This window comes from Mus pahari, chromosome 10 (genome assembly GCF_900095145.1).
Source record: "Mus pahari chromosome 10, PAHARI_EIJ_v1.1, whole genome shotgun sequence".
NCBI classification, from domain to species: Eukaryota; Metazoa; Chordata; class Mammalia; order Rodentia; family Muridae; genus Mus; species Mus pahari.
This window is the reverse complement of record NC_034599.1, coordinates 111,444,323-111,463,111: the sequence shown is the minus strand read 5'-3', so window position 1 is coordinate 111,463,111 and position 18,789 is coordinate 111,444,323. Positions and strand designations below refer to the sequence as shown.

At 45.9% G+C, this 18,789-nt stretch overlaps 1 protein-coding gene across 5 annotated transcripts in view; it reads right to left on the bottom strand.

Moving 5' to 3' along the window:
- Golga4 (golgin A4) overlaps window positions 1–18,789 on the bottom strand; it is an 84,455-nt gene that overhangs the window by 9,876 nt on the left and 55,790 nt on the right. For all 5 annotated transcript variants that reach the window (XM_021206233.2, XM_029543723.1, XM_029543724.1 and 2 more), the window contains 8 exons: window positions 13,343–17,559; window positions 12,828–12,949; window positions 12,395–12,525; window positions 7,687–7,797; window positions 6,354–6,374; window positions 6,065–6,133; window positions 4,235–4,310; window positions 144–247 (listed from right to left, as the gene is read on the bottom strand). In XM_021206233.2, coding sequence (XP_021061892.1) covers window positions 144–247; window positions 4,235–4,310; window positions 6,065–6,133; window positions 6,354–6,374; window positions 7,687–7,797; window positions 12,395–12,525; window positions 12,828–12,949; window positions 13,343–17,559 — 4,851 coding nt within the window. The remainder of the gene's footprint in view (window positions 1–143; window positions 248–4,234; window positions 4,311–6,064; window positions 6,134–6,353; window positions 6,375–7,686; window positions 7,798–12,394; window positions 12,526–12,827; window positions 12,950–13,342; window positions 17,560–18,789) is intronic.

Below are 18,789 nucleotides of genomic sequence, written 5' to 3'. Positions count from 1 at the left end.
CACACACACACACACACACACACACACACACACACACAGTTTATTTTTGTGAACACAGTCTGCCCATACGACCTACTGGTGCACATACTATCAATGTGAGCGTTAAAAGCAATCTCGTAGAAGTCACGAGGCAGGATCTGTACCTTAGTCTCGCGACCCATCATATATTCAAACAGCACTTTTCGCAAATACTCAAACTCAGTAGGTTCTCCGAAGAGTGAGACCTCAGTGTGGTACAAATTGCCACCTGTCAAAAAAGACAAAATCAAATTAAAATTGGAAACTCAAATAGCTAATAACTCAGTAAACAGACACATCAGGAAACAAGGGACCAGAAAGAAGCTTGTATCCCATCAGCTGCCCTGTGCTGTGCACACACTCACAGTATGGATATCCCAACTACTATAGTAGAAGCAAAAATTAGAACTGTTGTAAAATTTCTATTTCCCATATGCATTCTTCTCCTACAAGAGCACACAACCAGCACACAAGCTCCTTAACTGTGGTATTTCTTTACTAAATAGTATATGGATGACCTGAGATATTCCAGTGGCTAACATGACCATTTTCATGTTATCAGGGATTTAAGACATTTTTAGTTTCTTTTTAAGCATCCCAATATTAAAGTACTTAGTTTCAATCACATTTTTAAAAATGCTTTGAAACACAAATAAGAACCCGGAAGTGTGTAAAGTCGCAGTGTCATGTGATTTTTAAAAGACTTTTATGTGAACTGGGCCCAGTGGCACAGCCTGAAATCCCAGCTATGTGAGCGCTCTAGATTATTAGGTATATGAAGGGAGGAAACAGAAAGAGGAGAAGGTCGATCTTTGGGTCTGAGTATCAAGCAGGGAGGATCTAGCAGGCAGCGGAAACTGGACCAAGCATATTGTGTCTCTGTGGCAGAGCATGGGGACCTCTGTGCACAGACGGTCACTCCTAAAGGAGGAACAGCTAGAGGAGGTGACCCCGTCTGCTGGGGGTCATCTGGAGACTGGTCCCTTGGGCTCCCTATGCAGACCATTGTAAAGGAGGCTGCCACTGAGAGCGGTCAGTCTGGACCTCGGAAATGGCACCTCCTGGATAGGCCTAGAAAGTCCACAGCCAGAGCAGCAAGGTCTTCAGGTTGCAGCTCGCTCAGCCTAAAGTGCTTTGGGTGCCATGTCCCAGAGGATCCAGGAGTCCTATCAAAGTGGCAACAAGTGGCTAATGGAGACACAGGTGAAAGTGAGGAGGAAGTGAGGAGCCCAGAAAGACAGATGCTCGCCACCACCCAGTCTGAGCCAGAAAAACACTTGGCTATGCAGGGCCAACTGGGATGCTACAGCGGGGGACACCCTCACCTCTCTGGCAGATGGGTCCACAAGCCCATCGTCGTCAGCAGCTAAGGAGAGAGGCTGCCCTCCAGAGCCTCTGTTCCTCTACAGATCCTCTCTGCTCACCCAGTGAGCCTGACAGTGACCTAGAGCCTGTGAGAGCTGGAATCCAGCATCTTTAGAAGCTGTCTCAAAAGGTGGACAGAGCCATCAAGGCTGAAGAGAAGGTGACATGACCGTCTCCCTTATCTGTGAATGAGGACAGCAAGTATCCTACAGGACGCCGCCTCTGTCTAGCCACCAAGCCACCAGGATGTCCATGCTACCCAACCCATGAACTTCCTGGAGGTGGCACTGGGTTTATCAGCATCCCCAGGCTACTGCTAACAAGGACTTGACTAACATGGGGTCCAGAACCCTTCTACTTCAGCCATATCTGGGCCCACTGGTAACCACTGGCCACAGCCTGAGAATTATTTTGGAAGACCTTGAAGAAGTGATGGGAATTGCCCATGTTCCTCCAGGGGACTCTTGGACTCAGGCACACTCCCCTGGCTCTCCAGCCTCATAGTTGTCCATCCATATTAGGAATGTACCAGAAGATGCTAGATAGTTCTGAGTCTGGAAACCAGAACAGAGGCCCTGCAGGAGTCATCCCATGAACCCCCCCCCCCATTCCCAGGGCAGAGATTCCAGAGGACCCACTTTCACCACTGCTCCTCACCCCCAGACCCCCACAGGAAGAGAGGAGATATTTGCAGACTGCAAGCCTCAGCTCACAGAGCCTACTTCAAAGCTCCACATGGGGGCACTATGGTATGCAGGAAGGGGGCTCCACATGGGGGCACTATGGTATGCAGGGAGGGGAACACTGTTCGAAAGCAGTGTCTTCTCTTGGTAAATTATTTAAGACATCTAGGATTCATTCTATTATAAAGATACCAGTGTGTCAGTTTCATAGATCACATTGTTTTTCATAATAAAAACTTGCTTTCTAAACAAAAAAAAAAAAAAAGAAGAAAGGAGATAAGAGTAATGGTAATAGATATGCTAAAAGTATATTGTATGCTTACATGGAAATGTCCTGAAGGCTCATTAATTTGTATAATTAATATATACTAATAAAAAACAAAACAAGGCAAATAATCAGGATTTTTTTTTTTTTTTTTTGGTTTTTCGAGACAGGATTTCTCTGTGTAGCTCTGGCTGTCCTGGAATTCACTCTGTAGACCAGGCTGGCCTCGAACTCAGAAATCCACCTGCCTCTGCCTCCCGAGTGCTGGGATTAAAGGCATGTGCCACCACACCCGGCATAATCAGGGTATTTAACAACTTATGGAAAAGAAAATGGCAACTTAACTTTCGGGGACCTGGAGACATAAGGCACTCCACCAAGGAAGGAGTGCACGCTGCTAAACCAAGGAGGGACAACATTCCCCAGTGATGCTCAACCCACAAAGTTAAATGCTGTGCCACAATACACGGAGCAGTCGAGAGGCCACTAGGGTGCCCAGGGTCAGACATTATGGAACAAATACAAAACAACTAGATGTATCTTGTGACATATCAGTTCTATTCTCAGTCCTATTATTTTTCACACGCAGACTATGGAAACCATGTATGAGCATGTACCAGACTAATGGCATAAAATACACAACCTAGATGACTCACACATTAAGCAAAAGAAACAGATCATGCAAATCCCCTAACTTGGCAAATCTAAATACAATGTTTCCAGAAACTTTATAGACAGATGTTAAATAAGAGGGCAGAAGACTGAGTATCACAACCTCAGAGGGATTCAGCACCATCAAGGTGCTAACTATATTATTACACACGTACGCCTAGGGCATAACAGGAACAGAGGTGCTTTACCTCTCCCTACAGGGGGTGGGCACAGAATGTCACTACAGGGGGTGGGCACTCGAATGTCACTACCGGAGGTGGGTATTCGAATGTTACTCCTTAAAGCAGCAGCATGGAGGAAAGATGTGTGCACAGCCCATTAGGCTTCTTAGATTCCTTTTATCATTTAAATGTGCTGATACATACAATGTGTAAAAACAAAGTCTGGCACTGAAACTTAATAACATGTACCTGAGACACACGGCTAAAGACATGGCAGGTATGGACTGACAAACACTACAGGTCTCACTCCCACAGGAAACCTATACAGACTGGGGGAAGAACAGGCCAAGACAGAAGTTGCCATGGGCTGGGAGGGAAGGTGGGGAGGAACTGCTCATTGTTCAAAGGAGGCAGATTTCGGCATCATAGTAGAAATCCCTTCAAGACAGATGGCTATTACACTTGGGACAGGGATGTGTTCTATTACTGCAAGTCAGCAGGACTGGGTTTAAAGCATTCCCACCATGTGCTTGGCTGAGTGAGAACAAAACACACAAACTCATGTACTTAACATTTGGTCCCCAGCTCTAGAACTTGTTTTGGGAAGAAGTAGGAGGTGTGGCCTCACTGGAGGTGGTGTGACACTGTGGAGTGGACTTTGAAATTTCAAAACCCACAGCAAGCCCAGGGTCTCTCTCTGCCTGCTGTCTATGGCTCTAAGTCCTCAGCTACTTCCCCACTGCTACCTAAGCCTGCCTGCTTGTTCCCATGTCCCAGACATGCTCATCATATGAAACTGGAAGCAAGTCCAGTTGTCTCTTCACCGCAGAACAGTAACTAAGACTCAGCAATATGTACCTGTGAGCTCATCTTGTGCATTGCACAGTGAATAATTGCAAAAGCATCACGGTGCAGGAAGTATATATAATTTGTACTTGTCAACTACTAACAAAGATACATAATAAAATAAGAGATGAATATGAATTAGCAAAGAAAAAAGTAAAGCCATTCATAAGCCGGCCAATAAGAGGTGCGTGGTGCACACAGGTGTGTGGCAGAAGTCAGCTCACCTTTGTAAGGTGTCCCCACAGTTGCTGCACATACATTCTTTTCATATCTTTTCAAACGGTCTTCTAAATTATGGACCTAAAAATAATATTCAAACCATACCATAAAATTAATATGGAAATCACAAGGAATGAAAAGAAAGCTACAGTTACTGCATTTTTCCTACTGCTAAAGGAATAGTATATACAGATAAAATTACAAGAAATAGTTTCTTTGGTAGAAACTAAAAGCATATTTAATGAAAGGAAAACTACATAAATTAAATTTTATTAAAATCAAAAACTTTTGTGTGTCAAAATACTTATCAAAAATGTGAAAAGACAAATTGTAAAACAGGAGAAATATTTACAAATCACATGTCTGATAAGCAATGTGTGTCTAGACACATAAGTCCTTACATCTCAACAACAAAAAGAAAACAGAAATCCAAAAACAATCAATAACTACTACATCACTCCACAGAAGAGATACAAAGAGCCAACAAGCTGATGAAAAGGTGGTTAGTGTCATCACTAATCACTAGAAACAGCGTAACCTGATACCACATGAGATGATGCATCCTACCTCCTCACATGGCTACCATCAAAACCTTGTTGATAAGGATGTAAAAAAAATGGAGTCCTTGTAAACCAGTGATGTGATTCAGCTTGGAGCAGTTGCTATGAAAAACAGTGTGGCCATTTCTCAAGAAGTTTTATCACAGAAAGCCATTGTACCCCTTCCTAGACAGCTACCTAAAAGAACAGCAAGTGCCCAAACAAAAAGGGACACACAAGGTCAGGTACTGTGTTATGCTCCTTCAATCCCAGCACTCAGGCAGGAGGATATCTGTCTGTGCCAGCCCGGTTTACAGAGTGAGCTTCAGAACTGCCAGCACTGCGCAGAGAAACCCTGGCTCAAAAGAGAAAACAAGAAAGGGACACAAATGATCCTAACAGCACTACTTGCTACAAAGGTGGAAACAAGCCAAATGTGTATAAACTGGCAAGTGGCTATATACCATGAGATAGGATTCATATACTGCTCACAGGAGGAGTTAAGTATGAGGCAGCTGGGAACGGCAGCCCGTGCCTCTTATCTCAGCCAGGGCTACCAAGTGAAAGACAGCCGACATGAATGGACAGAGACCATAAGCTGCCTCACTACTGAAGCTACCATCATAGGTTGTATACTGTATGGTTCCATTCACTGAAATGCTTGCAGCATGCAAATGCACAGCCACAGAAAGCAGAGTAGTGGCTGTCAGAGTCTGAAGGGAGACAGCAACAAGGAATGACAGTTAAATAGGTATAATGCTGAAACAGATCCAAATAGAAGTGTAAAATGATGAAAATGATGAATTTACGTTATGTGAACTTTACCACAATAAAAACGATTAATGCAAACATCACTGTGCTGTGACAGTTTTGAAGACTATAAATTATTACGATAATATAAACACAAAACATCATTCAAAATATTAAACACTAGAAACAGTAGAATATAAACGCTCCAGTTTGAGCCTGGAGGAATGGCTCGGGGCTCAGGAGCACTGGCTGCTCCTCTAGAGGACCTGAGTTCAATTCCTAGTGCCCACATGGCAGTTCACATCTGTAACTTGTTTCAAGGGGTCCATGGCAACAGGCATGCACATGTGTATAGATATAAGCAAGCAGGCAAAATACCTATACAAATAGAATAAATTAACCTTAAAAAAAACAAACCGTAGTGTTCCAGTATAAATATATGCAATTACAGATGTAAGGACTGCCTCATTGCACTCAAGTATTTGGAAATAAAACTTCAGAGCAGCTATGAAGTCGTCATCACACATCAGCCACGCATGCCTGTACCTGTTCTCTCAACTCCTGCTCCTTCAGCTTGGAGTCGCTGATCAGAGTGGTCTTCTGCGCTAGCTGTGTCTGAAAGAACAGAAGCCCGATGGAAATGAGTGTATCCCTCAATACCTGGACTACTTCTTTCTATTGTAAAAAAAAGTTCTTTGTAGAAACAGTATCTACATTTTAACTTGTTAAAATGGAGAGGGTTGGGGGTTGGAGGTTGGGGGGTCGGGGGTGGGGGGTAGAGAGTATTCCTAAAATGTACTAGCTTCAGTAATCTTCAATGAAAAACTAATCTTACCTGTAGCTCCATAATTGTTACCTGGAGATTAAAGAAAAGAATATAAGTAATAAAACCCACAGGTAGCCGAAACAATAAAACAGAGCACAATGAAATGATGAGAAAATGAGAAGCAAGCAGGTCTTAAATAAAGCAATTTCAAATCACTGTTTCTAACCTGGTCTATTTCTGTTACCTGAACGGTCCGCATGCAAACATGCAAAAACACAGAGGAAAGGACTGGAAGGCTGCGACAGCTCTCGCAGTAGCTATCACGTCGGAAAGGGGGACAGATGCCCAGCACAAGTGGTAATCTCTATCCTTCAGAATTACTGACACAGAATATATTTGTCCCCCACGCACTTAAATTCGTGGGTACACATGTCCCATCTTTCAAAGTCCTTTAACACGTTTCTGAGCACAACCTCTGAGGCTCATGCTGGGCTCTGAGTACAAAATATTTCTCATGGAACTCAGCACAGGTACATGTGACTCGAGACCTCAGAACTTAGAAAGAATACTGCATCAGCTCGATGCCAGCTATTCGGGAGGCTGAGCTGGGAAGACGGCTTGAGCAGAAGCTGACTGAACTCAAGGCTCAAGCCTGGGAAACATGGCAGGAACTACCATCTCAAGTAAAGACAAAACATCCAGAAGCACTGGCGCATGCTCAAGGAGAATGGAGAGACTACAGGAATACTTCTGTGTATGGATAGTCTCCTCCTTCTTCTGAGACAAGGATAAGAACTCAGAGCATCTGTGTCGGCTTCACAATGCACCAACACTCTGGCAGTGAGGAGACATCAATACTCTGAGGCCAGGGAAGCTCCTGGTACTAAGATGTGTGTTCATAGAAGAAGTACTTAATAGCAAAGGTGTGCTCTCAGCTTCAGCCACAGCCACACGCCAAGCACACGGACAGAGCTGTTCACAGCGCTCTGTAACAGGGAACAGGCTCTTTCCACTTGCTCACTAGCGAAGGTGCTGCTCAGAGAGGCCTTTTACAGAGGCTTCACGCCTGCACTCTGGAGAGGAGAGTCACATAACTGACTGTTGGGAACTGCAGCCCTCAGTGCCTGGTAGCCTGTGAGAAGTACTCTCAGGGGTGGATCACAGTCTGCTAGACTGTCTGTGAAAAGGCCAGGGAGTGCAGAGACAGCAAAGCTCAGCTTCGAATGTGGAAGCCTGGATTTAAATTCCACTACAGCACTTAACACAACATCTGAACATTTGGTTTTAATTGTATTGACTGAAAAAGGAACTTGAGTCCTCAAAGACCCTTGGGTCAAATGAGCTAAATGTGTGGCAGCGGGCAAGCCAAGCTGAGAAAATGGCTGCACGAGAAGAAGCTCACACTGTCCTTGGTGCTCTCCTCCTGCTCCAGCCTCTGCTGGTATTTCTTCTGGAGCTCCTCGAGCTGGGTCTGCAGGTCTGTCACTCTGCCAGTCATTTCTTCTTCACGGGCCTTCAGCATGAAAACAGCAATGTGGCAACAACGTTAAAAAGCACGCAGAGAGGGAGAGGTGCACAACAGTCACACATCTGTGAGACACACAACTTGTCACTACTCCGCCCTGCCTTCCAAACCCAATCTAAGTCTGGATCAGCGCTGCTCACTCTTCTTGGAATGCCATGGCCCCCGTACACTCCCTCTGTCCATATCAACCAAGGTCATCGGCTGCTTCCGCCCCTCACCGTGGTATTATCGGGTCTGATTGTGCACAGATCCTAGGGTTTAAGGTTGGGGTGCTTTCTATAGTGGAGTTCCTAAAGATATTCAGGAAATAAAGGAGTATTTTCACACCCAGCTGGCAACTGACTCATCCCAAGAAGCTGTGGAATCATCTGGTTTCATTTTCTTTACTAACGCCGGATGAGCTGGGTAACTCAAGAGTTGGTCTTTGAAGCTTGTCTACTGACCTGCACATTTCATACCCATCGGTCCTCACATCACGCCGGCAGTTCTCAAGTAACATAATACAACTATTTTTCACGTTCCCAAAACATTGCAAAACAAAAAATAGACAAAACTGAACTAGAAAAGACTTAGATGATTTTTGTCCCCACGGTCCTGCTTAGAAGTCTGACACACAGATCACCTCCTGTTGTGTTCTGAGGGGCACTCAGCTCTTGCCTCAGTCAGACACCATGCAAGCCTCTGTGCTAATGGACAGTTAGAGCTGGAACACTCATCTGACGAGTAATGAAGAGGAGTGTGCGCGAGTGACCACCACCTCTAGGTGTGCCACTGAACAGGAGCTGACTGTCAGTCGCCTGGGAACCACCGCTCTCAAAGACAAGCAGATGGCTAGGCACAAACACTGTGATGGGCGCAGGACACTTGAAAAGTCTGATTCTTCACATGAAGGCTTCTGAAGCTACGGGAAACAAAGCAGCAGAGCCCAGTCTGTGGTGCCAGACATCAGATGTCTCCTCAGTGAGGTGTACCGACCTAGCCCTGCATGCAATACCATTGCCCTGCCACTGAGACATTACCGTCCGAGGCCTTGGCTGTTCTGGGTCCACTTGCACATCACTGTGGCTACCCAGACTCCATAGCTACTTACTCAGGCACATTCAAACATTCAGCTATGTCCGACACTTCCTTTGATAGCTGCAGACTACCAAATAAGCTAAGGCAAGCCTTCTAAGAATTAGAGAAAAATCCCAATACATTGTCCATAACTTAAAAAATAGCTCTGGACCTGGAGCCACCAACAAGGTACCACCAGGTCCTGTGCAAATTCCTAGTTTATCAAAACAGAAAGAAGGAAAGGAGGAAGAGGGAGAGGAGAGAGACAAGCAGAGAACTCTTAATTTTTGGTCCCTTAAAAACAACAAACAAGAATGAAAGTGATTCAATTCTCAAATACTCAAATGTATACGTTTGATTCAAGTTTTTCTAAATAACAATTAAACTGAAAACTTTTTAAAGATGCAGCACAGAGAGGTCAGGGGGCTGACTCAGCAGATAAAGTGCCTGCCACACAATCCTGACTCACAGGAAAAAGCCAGGTTTGGTGGTACAGGTCTACACCCCAAGTCCTGGTGGGAAGCTCCCGAGGGTCAATCCATCACGGGAGTTTCGGGTTCAGTGAGTGACTGAGCCACAGGAAGGAAGATGCCTGACACGTGTGTGCCGCTGCCTTAGTTGCTAACTGTCCGTTGCTGTGACAGGGTCACTGTACACACCGTGACCACTGCAACTCTTACAAACATCTACTTGGGGCTTGCTTACAGTTTCAGAGGGTTAGTCTGTCTTCTTCATGGTGGGAGCATGGCAGCATGTGTGGCCCTGGACCCTGATCCAAAGGCAACAGGCAGAGATCTAGGACCAGACCTGGTGTGAGCTTTTGAAACCTCAAAGCTACTCTTAGTGACACACCCTCTCCAATAAAGCCATACCTCATACTGATCCCACTCAAACATCCACCAACTAGACTAGACATTCAAATACGAGAGCCTACAGGGACCATTCTTATTCCAATTAGCACAGCCACACAAGCCGCACAGAGAAGCAGTGGCGAAGGAAGACTCGGAGCATGGGCAGAGGTAATGCAGGTGAAGAACCGTGAAGAACCGGCTCTGGCTGAGTTACATGCACAGACCTCACGGAGAGTGCAGCCTCGCTGGGCACCTTCACTGTCACAGACAGCAGAGGAGATAGCAGACCACAGCAGACTGGATGAGAGAGGACAGCGTCCTCCGGCAGCAACAGTGCAGTGCAGAGAGGAGGAACAGGAGGAGACTCAGTGACTGAGAGTACAGCACATGCCAGCACCATGCCGGAGACACACGCACAACTGTCACCCTGACTAAGGGAATGTACTTGTGTGTGAGGGGCCTAAAGACATTTGAAACAAAAGCAAGTTTCCATTCTTCATGTGTGGGAAGTATGAATGTTAGCTGAAGGGTGGCCAGCAACACTGGCATAGAAGGTGGAAGCTGCTGATCAAGAGGTCAAAGTCATTTTCAGCTACACGGTAAGATCACGGCCAGCATGAGCTACATAGGACCATGTCTCAAAAACCCAAACCAACAACAGAAAGGAATATCTATGATCAGGAGGGAACCTGAAACATTTTGTACTTACATTTGTTATTACTACATCTCAGAGTGACCATGAAGGATGGGGAAAGCGCAGTATCCCATGGTCAGAGGTAAAGGGAGGAGGGAAGAGGAAGAGAGAACAGAGCAGCTTTGCGCTGAGTCCTAAAGCCTGCACTGCCCGGCATGCTGACTTAAGTGCAAGCACGCCCATTTAATTTGTTAAGCCAGTTGACACATACTATTATTAAGTTAAAGCTCCCCTTTCTAAAAATGAAGTTACTAGAAGATGTCCAGTTACTAAGTGTATAAGGTGGCGCTAGCTATAAGGCTCAGGAAGGAGCCTGGGAAAGAGTCACCTCAGTTGGTCCGCCCACACCGCTGTCCCACAGCTCAGCTTGGAGGGCTTCTCCCTTCACATAGCCTCCAGAGGACTACAGTTACCTATCGTCCTGTTCCTCACCCTAGACCCACAGAGGGCCGTCACAGTGGCGAGCAGTCTACTCCCTTAGCACCCAAATACACATATACATACACTCCCTTAGCACCCAAATACCCATATACATATACTCCCTTAGCACCCAAATACACATATACATATACTCCCTTAGCACCCATATACCCATATACAGAGGAGGAATCGCACAAAAGAGCTACTTCCCTCTTTGAAGCTGCCAGACTTGAATTTTCTCACACCACAAAACAGCTGTTACCTTCTTAAAGTTCCTTTGTTGGGTCTTATTTATGAAATATGTGAAGGTAATGATGAATCTTTGTTCTAGAACTCAATAGTGTTAGGCAAATCATTTAACTATACTACGGCTGCCTTCCCTTCTGTATAAAAACAAAAGAAAACAAAAGCACAGTAACAAATACCAGAAGACAGAACTAAACTATGTTTATCAGGTGTACTAGATATACTAGATCATAAAACATTCCATAAGGAGTCAAAAAGTGACTACATTTATTTATATTGAGACAAAGTCTTATGCTCAGGCTGGCCTTGAACTCCGGATCCTCCTAACCCAGCTCCTGAAGTGCCAGGATCATAGGCACCAACAACTCAATGAGATTCTTACAAATGCATTTATTATCTATGTGTCTACATGAGACTAGATGTACCATGTGCACTGAAATGCCCATGAATTTATGTGTACCATGCATGTGCAGTGCCCACAGAGCACAGAAGAGAACACCGGGTGCTCTAGAACTGGAGTTACAGTTAGCTGTGAGCCACCACATAGGTGCTGGGAACTGAACCTGGACGCTTGCTCTGCAGGAGCAGTCAGAGCTCTTAACCACTGAGCCATTTCTCCAGCTCCCTTGCTGTATTTTTAAAAATCCAGCACAAATATATTCTGAAAACATAAGAAAATATGCAATTATTTTAATTTTCCTGATGAGATTTAAAGCTTGTACACTGCACAAAGGTGGCAATCCATATCCTGAAATTTCACTCAGTTCGATTACATTTAAAACAATGATTGTTACTATCCATCCCTCCCTCACACATGCAGTGCTGACACAGTTGAAGTATGGCTCTTCTGGAACAACAAGTGTCTCCTGGCGTATGACGCACTAAGGTCGTTTTACATAATATGCCAAAAGAGTATAAGTGACAGCGTTGTATCTGAAAATATCCATGGGGTCCAAGTTCTGACTCTTGTTTGTGGTTTATTTTACTCTGCTACTGCAATGCCGCTATATTATGTACTCTGAAACAGCATCTACTGAACACAAAACACTTAGCTGATAAATCTCCTTTTCCCATACAGTCCACCCTGGACCATCAAATCCTGCAGTGAGTGGAGAGGAAGGAGGCTGGCTACTGTCCTGGGAAGACTACGGCTAGGCTGAGCCGCCTCAGACACAGGTTGCACTAGTTCCCAGACTTAACCCAAGCACAAAGCCTCACTTTAGCTTCTCTCAAAGACGTCTCTCCATGTGAGAAGCCAGAATATTCGGTGCTACCATAAAACACTGCTACACTTCAAAAGAGAAGGAAAATAAGGTACATCGAGTATCTCCTCGTATCTCCTGGCTGTCCTTTTCAGATCATCCTCTTTTTCCGCGATCTTTCTATGCAGCTGCTGTGTCTCTTCTTGGTGGCTTTCCAGAAGTTCGGCTTCCACCTCTTGGGCCTTATCTAATAAAGGACAAGGGACATAAATGACTATATGCCAATGGCAACAGGAACTCCTCATTTCAAGTTAATGCTGAGGAAATGCAGCAGGACAGGCATGGGGAGGGGGCTGCTTCTCGCCAAAGGCCAGTGAGTGATGGTGAGGCAGGTTAGAGGACATTCAGGAGAACACGTGCACCTTCTGGACAAGGACCCCTTTCCCTGAGTTTAATGACATACAGCACCTACCACAATGGAAAAGAGAATAAGCTTCAACTGTGGGCTCCCTGAGGGTGGTGCCCTGCTGAGCTCAAAGCTGTGCTTACCAATGGTCTCCTGGACAGTTCTTTCCAGCTCCTGCTCCTTCTTTGCCAGCTGCGTGTTAAACTCCCGCATCAGCTGCTTCAGTGTGGAAGTATGCTTCAACTCAAGATCCTCTTGCTCCTGTCTGAGAACAAGGGTACACAGCGGTGACTGCCTCCTCCACAGAGTGTGTGTGTGTGGAGAGCAGCACATACAAAGTGAGACTGATAAACTATGGCCACCCTCAGCACTAGCCTGGGCTCTGGAGAACTGTTCCTTTCTACTCTAAACTTCTCCCCTAGACATGCATGCTATAGTTACAAGGCTACTACTAAGAGAATGGCAATGAGATCGTCACTCCAGACACAGCCAGCAGCTGTGATCTTACCTGTGTCCCCTAAATAAACATAGAATGACATTGTATCCAGGCCAAAATTATCATTTCTCCTCAGTACTTAACTTACGAGGCTTATGTAATGCTTTGGACAAGTAAAAGTGTCTATATGATACACTGCACGCACACGGACACAACACTTACTTGAGCTTTTCCTCTGCTTCCTGCTCACACTCTCTCTTCAGGATGTCCAGCTCCTGCTGATGCTCCCTCCGAAGAGCTCGCAGGTCTTTCTTCAGCCTCATCACCTCCTTGCTCAGCTTCTGCTTTTCCTGCTCTGCCCCTGCTAACTTTGACTCCAGGTCACTGTGCAGGCCATCCATGGTAGTCTCCAAGTTTGACTGGATCACATGTGATTTGGAATTTTCCTCAGGCCTGTCTTCCAACATTTCTACAGATTTATTTTTCCCATCCATTTCTTGCTGTGAAAATTGCGATTTTTCATATTTTAAGGCCAACTTTTCCACTTCAAGTTTATGGGCGCCCCTCTCTCTTACTAAGTCTGACTCCAGCTCTTTCACCCTTTCCTCCAGGGCCTGGCAGGTGAGCTCCTTTTCCTGGAGGGTTTTCTGGACACTGTCAACCACACTTGCCCAATTCTGCTTCACCCCTGTGTTGTTTTTACCAGTTTCTTCTCCCATGGGCTGGGACACAATTAAGGAACACTTCATCTTTTCTTCAAGTTCTTCTGGAAGACATCCTATCAAAACGTGATCTTCGAGCTGCCTGGCTCTGGTGCAGTCTGACTTTCCAGAGAGCGCCCTGTGCTGAGCCTCAGGCTGCGATGGCCTCGCCTCCCCTTCGCCCTGCTCCAGCCTGCACAGCAGTTTCTCTTTTTCAATTAAACGTCTTTGTAGCATGCAGAGTCTTTCTTTACACGCCTTCTGTGTGCAGTCTTGGGAATCTGCTGCTTCTTGCTCGGGAGACGCTGCCACGCTTCCCATAGATCTGGACACTACTGGCATTTCTGGTTGTGGAGAACTCTCAAGGTTTTTAAGTTTGTCTTCTAGGATGTGAATTTGCTCTTCTCTTTCTTTTAATTGTGCCCTTAGCTCACTCAATAGGCTTTCTGTGTCCTTCGCATACTGCTGTGTTTTCTCTTCCATCTGAGACAAGAGCTGCTTCCTGATGGCAGCGATCTTCTGCTCAGCCTTCCTCTTCAGCTCCACTTTTGCAGCACTTTCTAACTCAAGTTTGTCTTCTAAAGCTTTCAACTCCCCATCTCTGCTTTTCACACTTGAATTCACATGTTCTAGTTCCTTCTTCACAGCTCCAAGTTCAGCTTCCAGCGAGGACACGTGCTCTCGTAGTCTCAGGACTGTCTCTTCAGCCTCCCTGACCTTGTTGTCTTTCTCTTCTCCCAACTCTTCCAAGTGCTGAAGTCTCTGAACCAATCCGTTGTGCTCAGTGTCCCTCTGTTGGTTGTAATTCTTAAGTGTTTCATTTAGGGACTCAACTTCTTTTTTCCTCTGAGTAATACAGTCTTCTAATTCAACAACCCTTGCTGTCTGAGTCTTTAACGCAGTCTCTAAGTCACACTCCTTTTTCTCCATCTTGCTCTTCCTGTCTTCCATCTCGCCTTTTAAACATTCAAACCTTTTATTCTGCCGATCAAGGTCTTCCTTGAGTAAACGTATCTGTTCCTCCTTCTCACTAGTGTCTGTGGCTTTTAAGTCTAGTTGTGCCTGCAAGTCTTTAATAGTGCTTTGGTGCTGTGCAAATCTGGACTGTGCTTTTTTCTTCCACTCTGAGAACTTGCTGGACCAATGATCTACCTGTTCAAGGGCAGACATTTTCTCCTTACTCAGAGCATCGACTTTCAGAGACAGCTCCTGAAGCTGAGCTTGCAGCTGCAGCTCTTGTTCCTCATGCTGCCTACTCAGGGCAGCGATGGCTTCGGCCTTGTCACTCGGGCTGATGCTGCTCTCCAGCTGAGCACTGAGATCATTTAACTGCTTGCTAAGATTGGCGAGCTCAGCCTTCTTCTCCGACAGTTCTTCTCTCAGCAGTGTGACGGCATTGATGTTTTCTGCTAACTCCTTCTTGAGCTGTGTGATGCAGGACTCCTTCTCAGAGGCCGCCTGCTGCTGCTGACCTCCTTCTTTCTGTAAGGCTTCCTTTTCTGTGAGAAGCCCTTCAATGTCAGCCTTCATGGCCTTAACCTGGCTCTCTTTTTCTTCCAGCTGACTGGTAACCTGCTGAAAGGAGCTCTTTAGTGTGCACTGCTCCTCGGTCAGCTGTGTAAGCTGTGCTTCTAACTCAGAAACCTGGCCCATTCTCCTGAGCAGCGCCTCCCTAACTGTGGCTGTGTGGTGCTGGCAGCGGGACAGCCTAGCAAGAATAGTGTCAGCTTTGTCACGGCTGGTGCAGACTAGTTCGTTCGTCTTGGCTTCTAACAAAGCTTTAGTTCTCTCGCAGCGACTGTCTAGCTGAGATGCTAGCTCCTCAAGCAAGCTTTTGAGGTTCAAGCTCTTGTCCTCCAAGCTCTTCTTGCTGATCTCATGTAGAGACTTACAGCTCTGGAGCTCCCTCTCTGCAGCCTGCACCTGGCCTGTCAGCTCAGAGACCCTCAGCTGACTCTTCTCTGCCAGCAGTTTCAGCTCAGCCAGCTCTTCTTGAAGAGAAAGCTTTTCATTCAGAGAACAACCCAAATCAGCTTCCAGCTTTGCCACTTGTGACTGCAACTGAGATTCACGCTCTGAAAGGGAAACAATGACAGCAGACTTCTGCTCCAGCTGTCCCTGCAGGCCAGCTAGTGCCATGTCCTGCCCAGTGACCGCCTCTTTCAGTCGCACCACCTCCTTAGTCACCTCCTCTTTTTCCGACTGGACTATGAGGATCTTCCGCCTCAGCTCCCCCAGCTCCTGCTCCTTCTCCTCTATCTGCTCTTCATGCTTGCCCCGAAGCTCTGCAGCTTGCTGACTGAGTTTCTCTTCCCAGGACTCTATGACATCATCAAGTTTTCGCTGATGAGCCCCGGTCAGGCTTTCTATCTGTTGCCTCTGGTTCTCCTCTAGTCTTGACACCGTGTCGCTGATTCCAGCTGAGTTAGCCTGTGCCATTTCCAGGATCTGGGCATTGAACTGTTTCTCTTTCTGACTAAGTTCTAGGACAGTATTTTCAAGCTCCTTTTTAAGTTTGGCTTCCTGATCCAACAACTTTTTCTTTGTTTCTTGCATTTCTTTTGCTTTCTGCTTAATTTTTTCCATTCTTCTTTCCTGATTTTTAAATTTGGTTTCATATTCCTCATGCAAAATACTAATGCTCTCTTCTTTAGAAGACAATTTCTGTTTGAGGATCTCGATTTCCTTGGCCTGCTCCTCTTTCATCTGTAAAATGACATTTTCCTTTTCCACCAGGCTGTGCTGAGCCTGCTCCTTCTCCACGTTACTGTTCTTGAGCTGGGAGTCCTGGAGCTGGGCTAGCGACCTGACCTTCTCCTCCAGCTCACTCTTCTGCCTCTCCAGCTGCTGCACTTGAGCTCTCTGAGCGTCTAACTCCACACACACACGCTTTTTGTGTGTTTCCATTTCCACTACCTGCTTGGTAAGCAGGTTCTTCTCTGTTTCCAGCTCTAACACCTTTTGCTGCATTTGGGCCAGCTGCTCCTCATAGGCGCCTGTCTGCTCACGTGCAGTGCTCTGCTGAGAGTGCAGGAGATCCAGCTTGGCGACGGCCTGCTGGAGCTCCCCGGCAGACTTTTGAAGATGAGCTTCAAGATCTTGTACCCGGGCCTGCCGCTCTTTCAGGTGCTCGTCCTTCTCCTCCAGGAGACCCCCTAGCCGACTGATCTCATCTTTCAATGCCTTCTCAGTTCTGCGGATGGTTAGTTCTTGTTGCTCACTGATGCTGCCAACCTCACGCTGGTGGTGACGCCGCTGCTCCTCCAGCTCGGCCTCTAAAGCCTGCTTCATTTTATCTGCATCACCCCTTAGGACAGAAAGCTCCTCTGCAAGCTGGTCCCGAGCGCTCAGTGCTTCTGACAGCTCAGAAGAGACAGATTCCAGTTCCATTTGCTTCTTCTCAAGCTTCTCCAGGGTCTTTGCATTCATGTCTTGTATGTGAGCCTGGAAAAGACTCTCCTTCTCCTTCAGTAGTGCATCTTTCTCTTGCTGATACTTCTCTCTGAGCTCCTCCACAGCAGCCTGATGCTGCTGCGAGAGGCTCTGGAGTCTCTCAGTCCACAGGCTGTCCTGCTGCTGCTGGAGGACCTCCACTTCTGTCCTGTGCTGCTCAGCCAGGGCCGTGAGTTCTTTATTGTGCTTATTCTTCTCAGCTTCCAGATGAACAGCCAGATGTTCTGACTGAGTTTTGCTTTCTTGTAAACTTTTTTCCAAAGAGGTTTCCAATTCAAGAATTCTCTGTTAATGAAAATTGGGTGTATTTTACTAACAGCATACTTGTTTACTAGTGATGATAAAAGATTACAAGGCCTATCTAAATGCTGTTCTTTGAATGTCTCACATACCAGACCAAACATAAGAAAAAGGAGACAATTTGCTGTGCTCATTCACCAATGCAATCATGAACATACACTCAGCTCTCAACTTCCTCTCTCTACCATTCCATAATGATTTCAGCATCTCTACTCAAAAAAAAAATTCTAATGGAATAGTCAAAAAGAAAATAAAACACAAAACATAAAACACAAAAAACAAAAAACACAAAACAAATAATGATAGCAAGTTTGGTAGGAAGATGGATTTGATTACTTTTATAACAATTTTGAGGGGGGAAAACCTCAGTTTTCAACCCCCAAAGGCAAATACTTAAAAGCTTTTAAAATTTTATTATTCATATGTACATGTATGTGGGGGGGGGGTGAAAGGAGGAGAAAGAAGAGGAGAAGGAGAAAGAAGAGGAGGAAGAGGAGGGTGCACCTGTGGCTGCAGAGGGCAGGGAGGTCTGGAAATTGGCTCTCTTCCTGCACTGTGGTTAGGGATCAGGTTCAGATGGCCAGGCCTGTACAGCAAACACATTATCCTGAGCTGTCTCACCCACCTGCACAGTTTTGTTTTGTTTTTCCTTAAAGAATTTTCTTGACCATCTTTAACCAAAGGATGCTGTTCTCTCACAGAATATTAATTCTTCACTCTCAACAGTGTCAGACTGGAACAGTCCTAAGACACTGACAGGTCCAGCCCCTTGGTGACTGGAGCGATGCACTGCAGAGACAGCAGTGCAGATTTGGCTGCATCAATGCCATCTCATCGTACCATGTCAGTGTCTTAACTGTCCATAAAGGAAGAGCAAAGATAAACTTACAACTATGCGAAGTATGACTGTTGGATGGCTTAACAAGACCGACAGATCTAAAAACTGCAGCAGGTTCCTGTGGCAGGTCACACATCTCTAACACTGACAAGAAAAAGGACAGAAAACTACATATACTTACACTATAACAAATACTTCATTCCAGCACTAGAGAAATGTCTTCAGAGACACATGCATTCTATATACACCCCAAGCTCTGGGGACAGTCTCCACAAACATATACACCCTCAGATCTAGGACAGCCTCCACAGACACACATACACCCTCAGCTCTGGGACAGTCTCCACAGACACACATACACCCTCAGCTCTGGGACA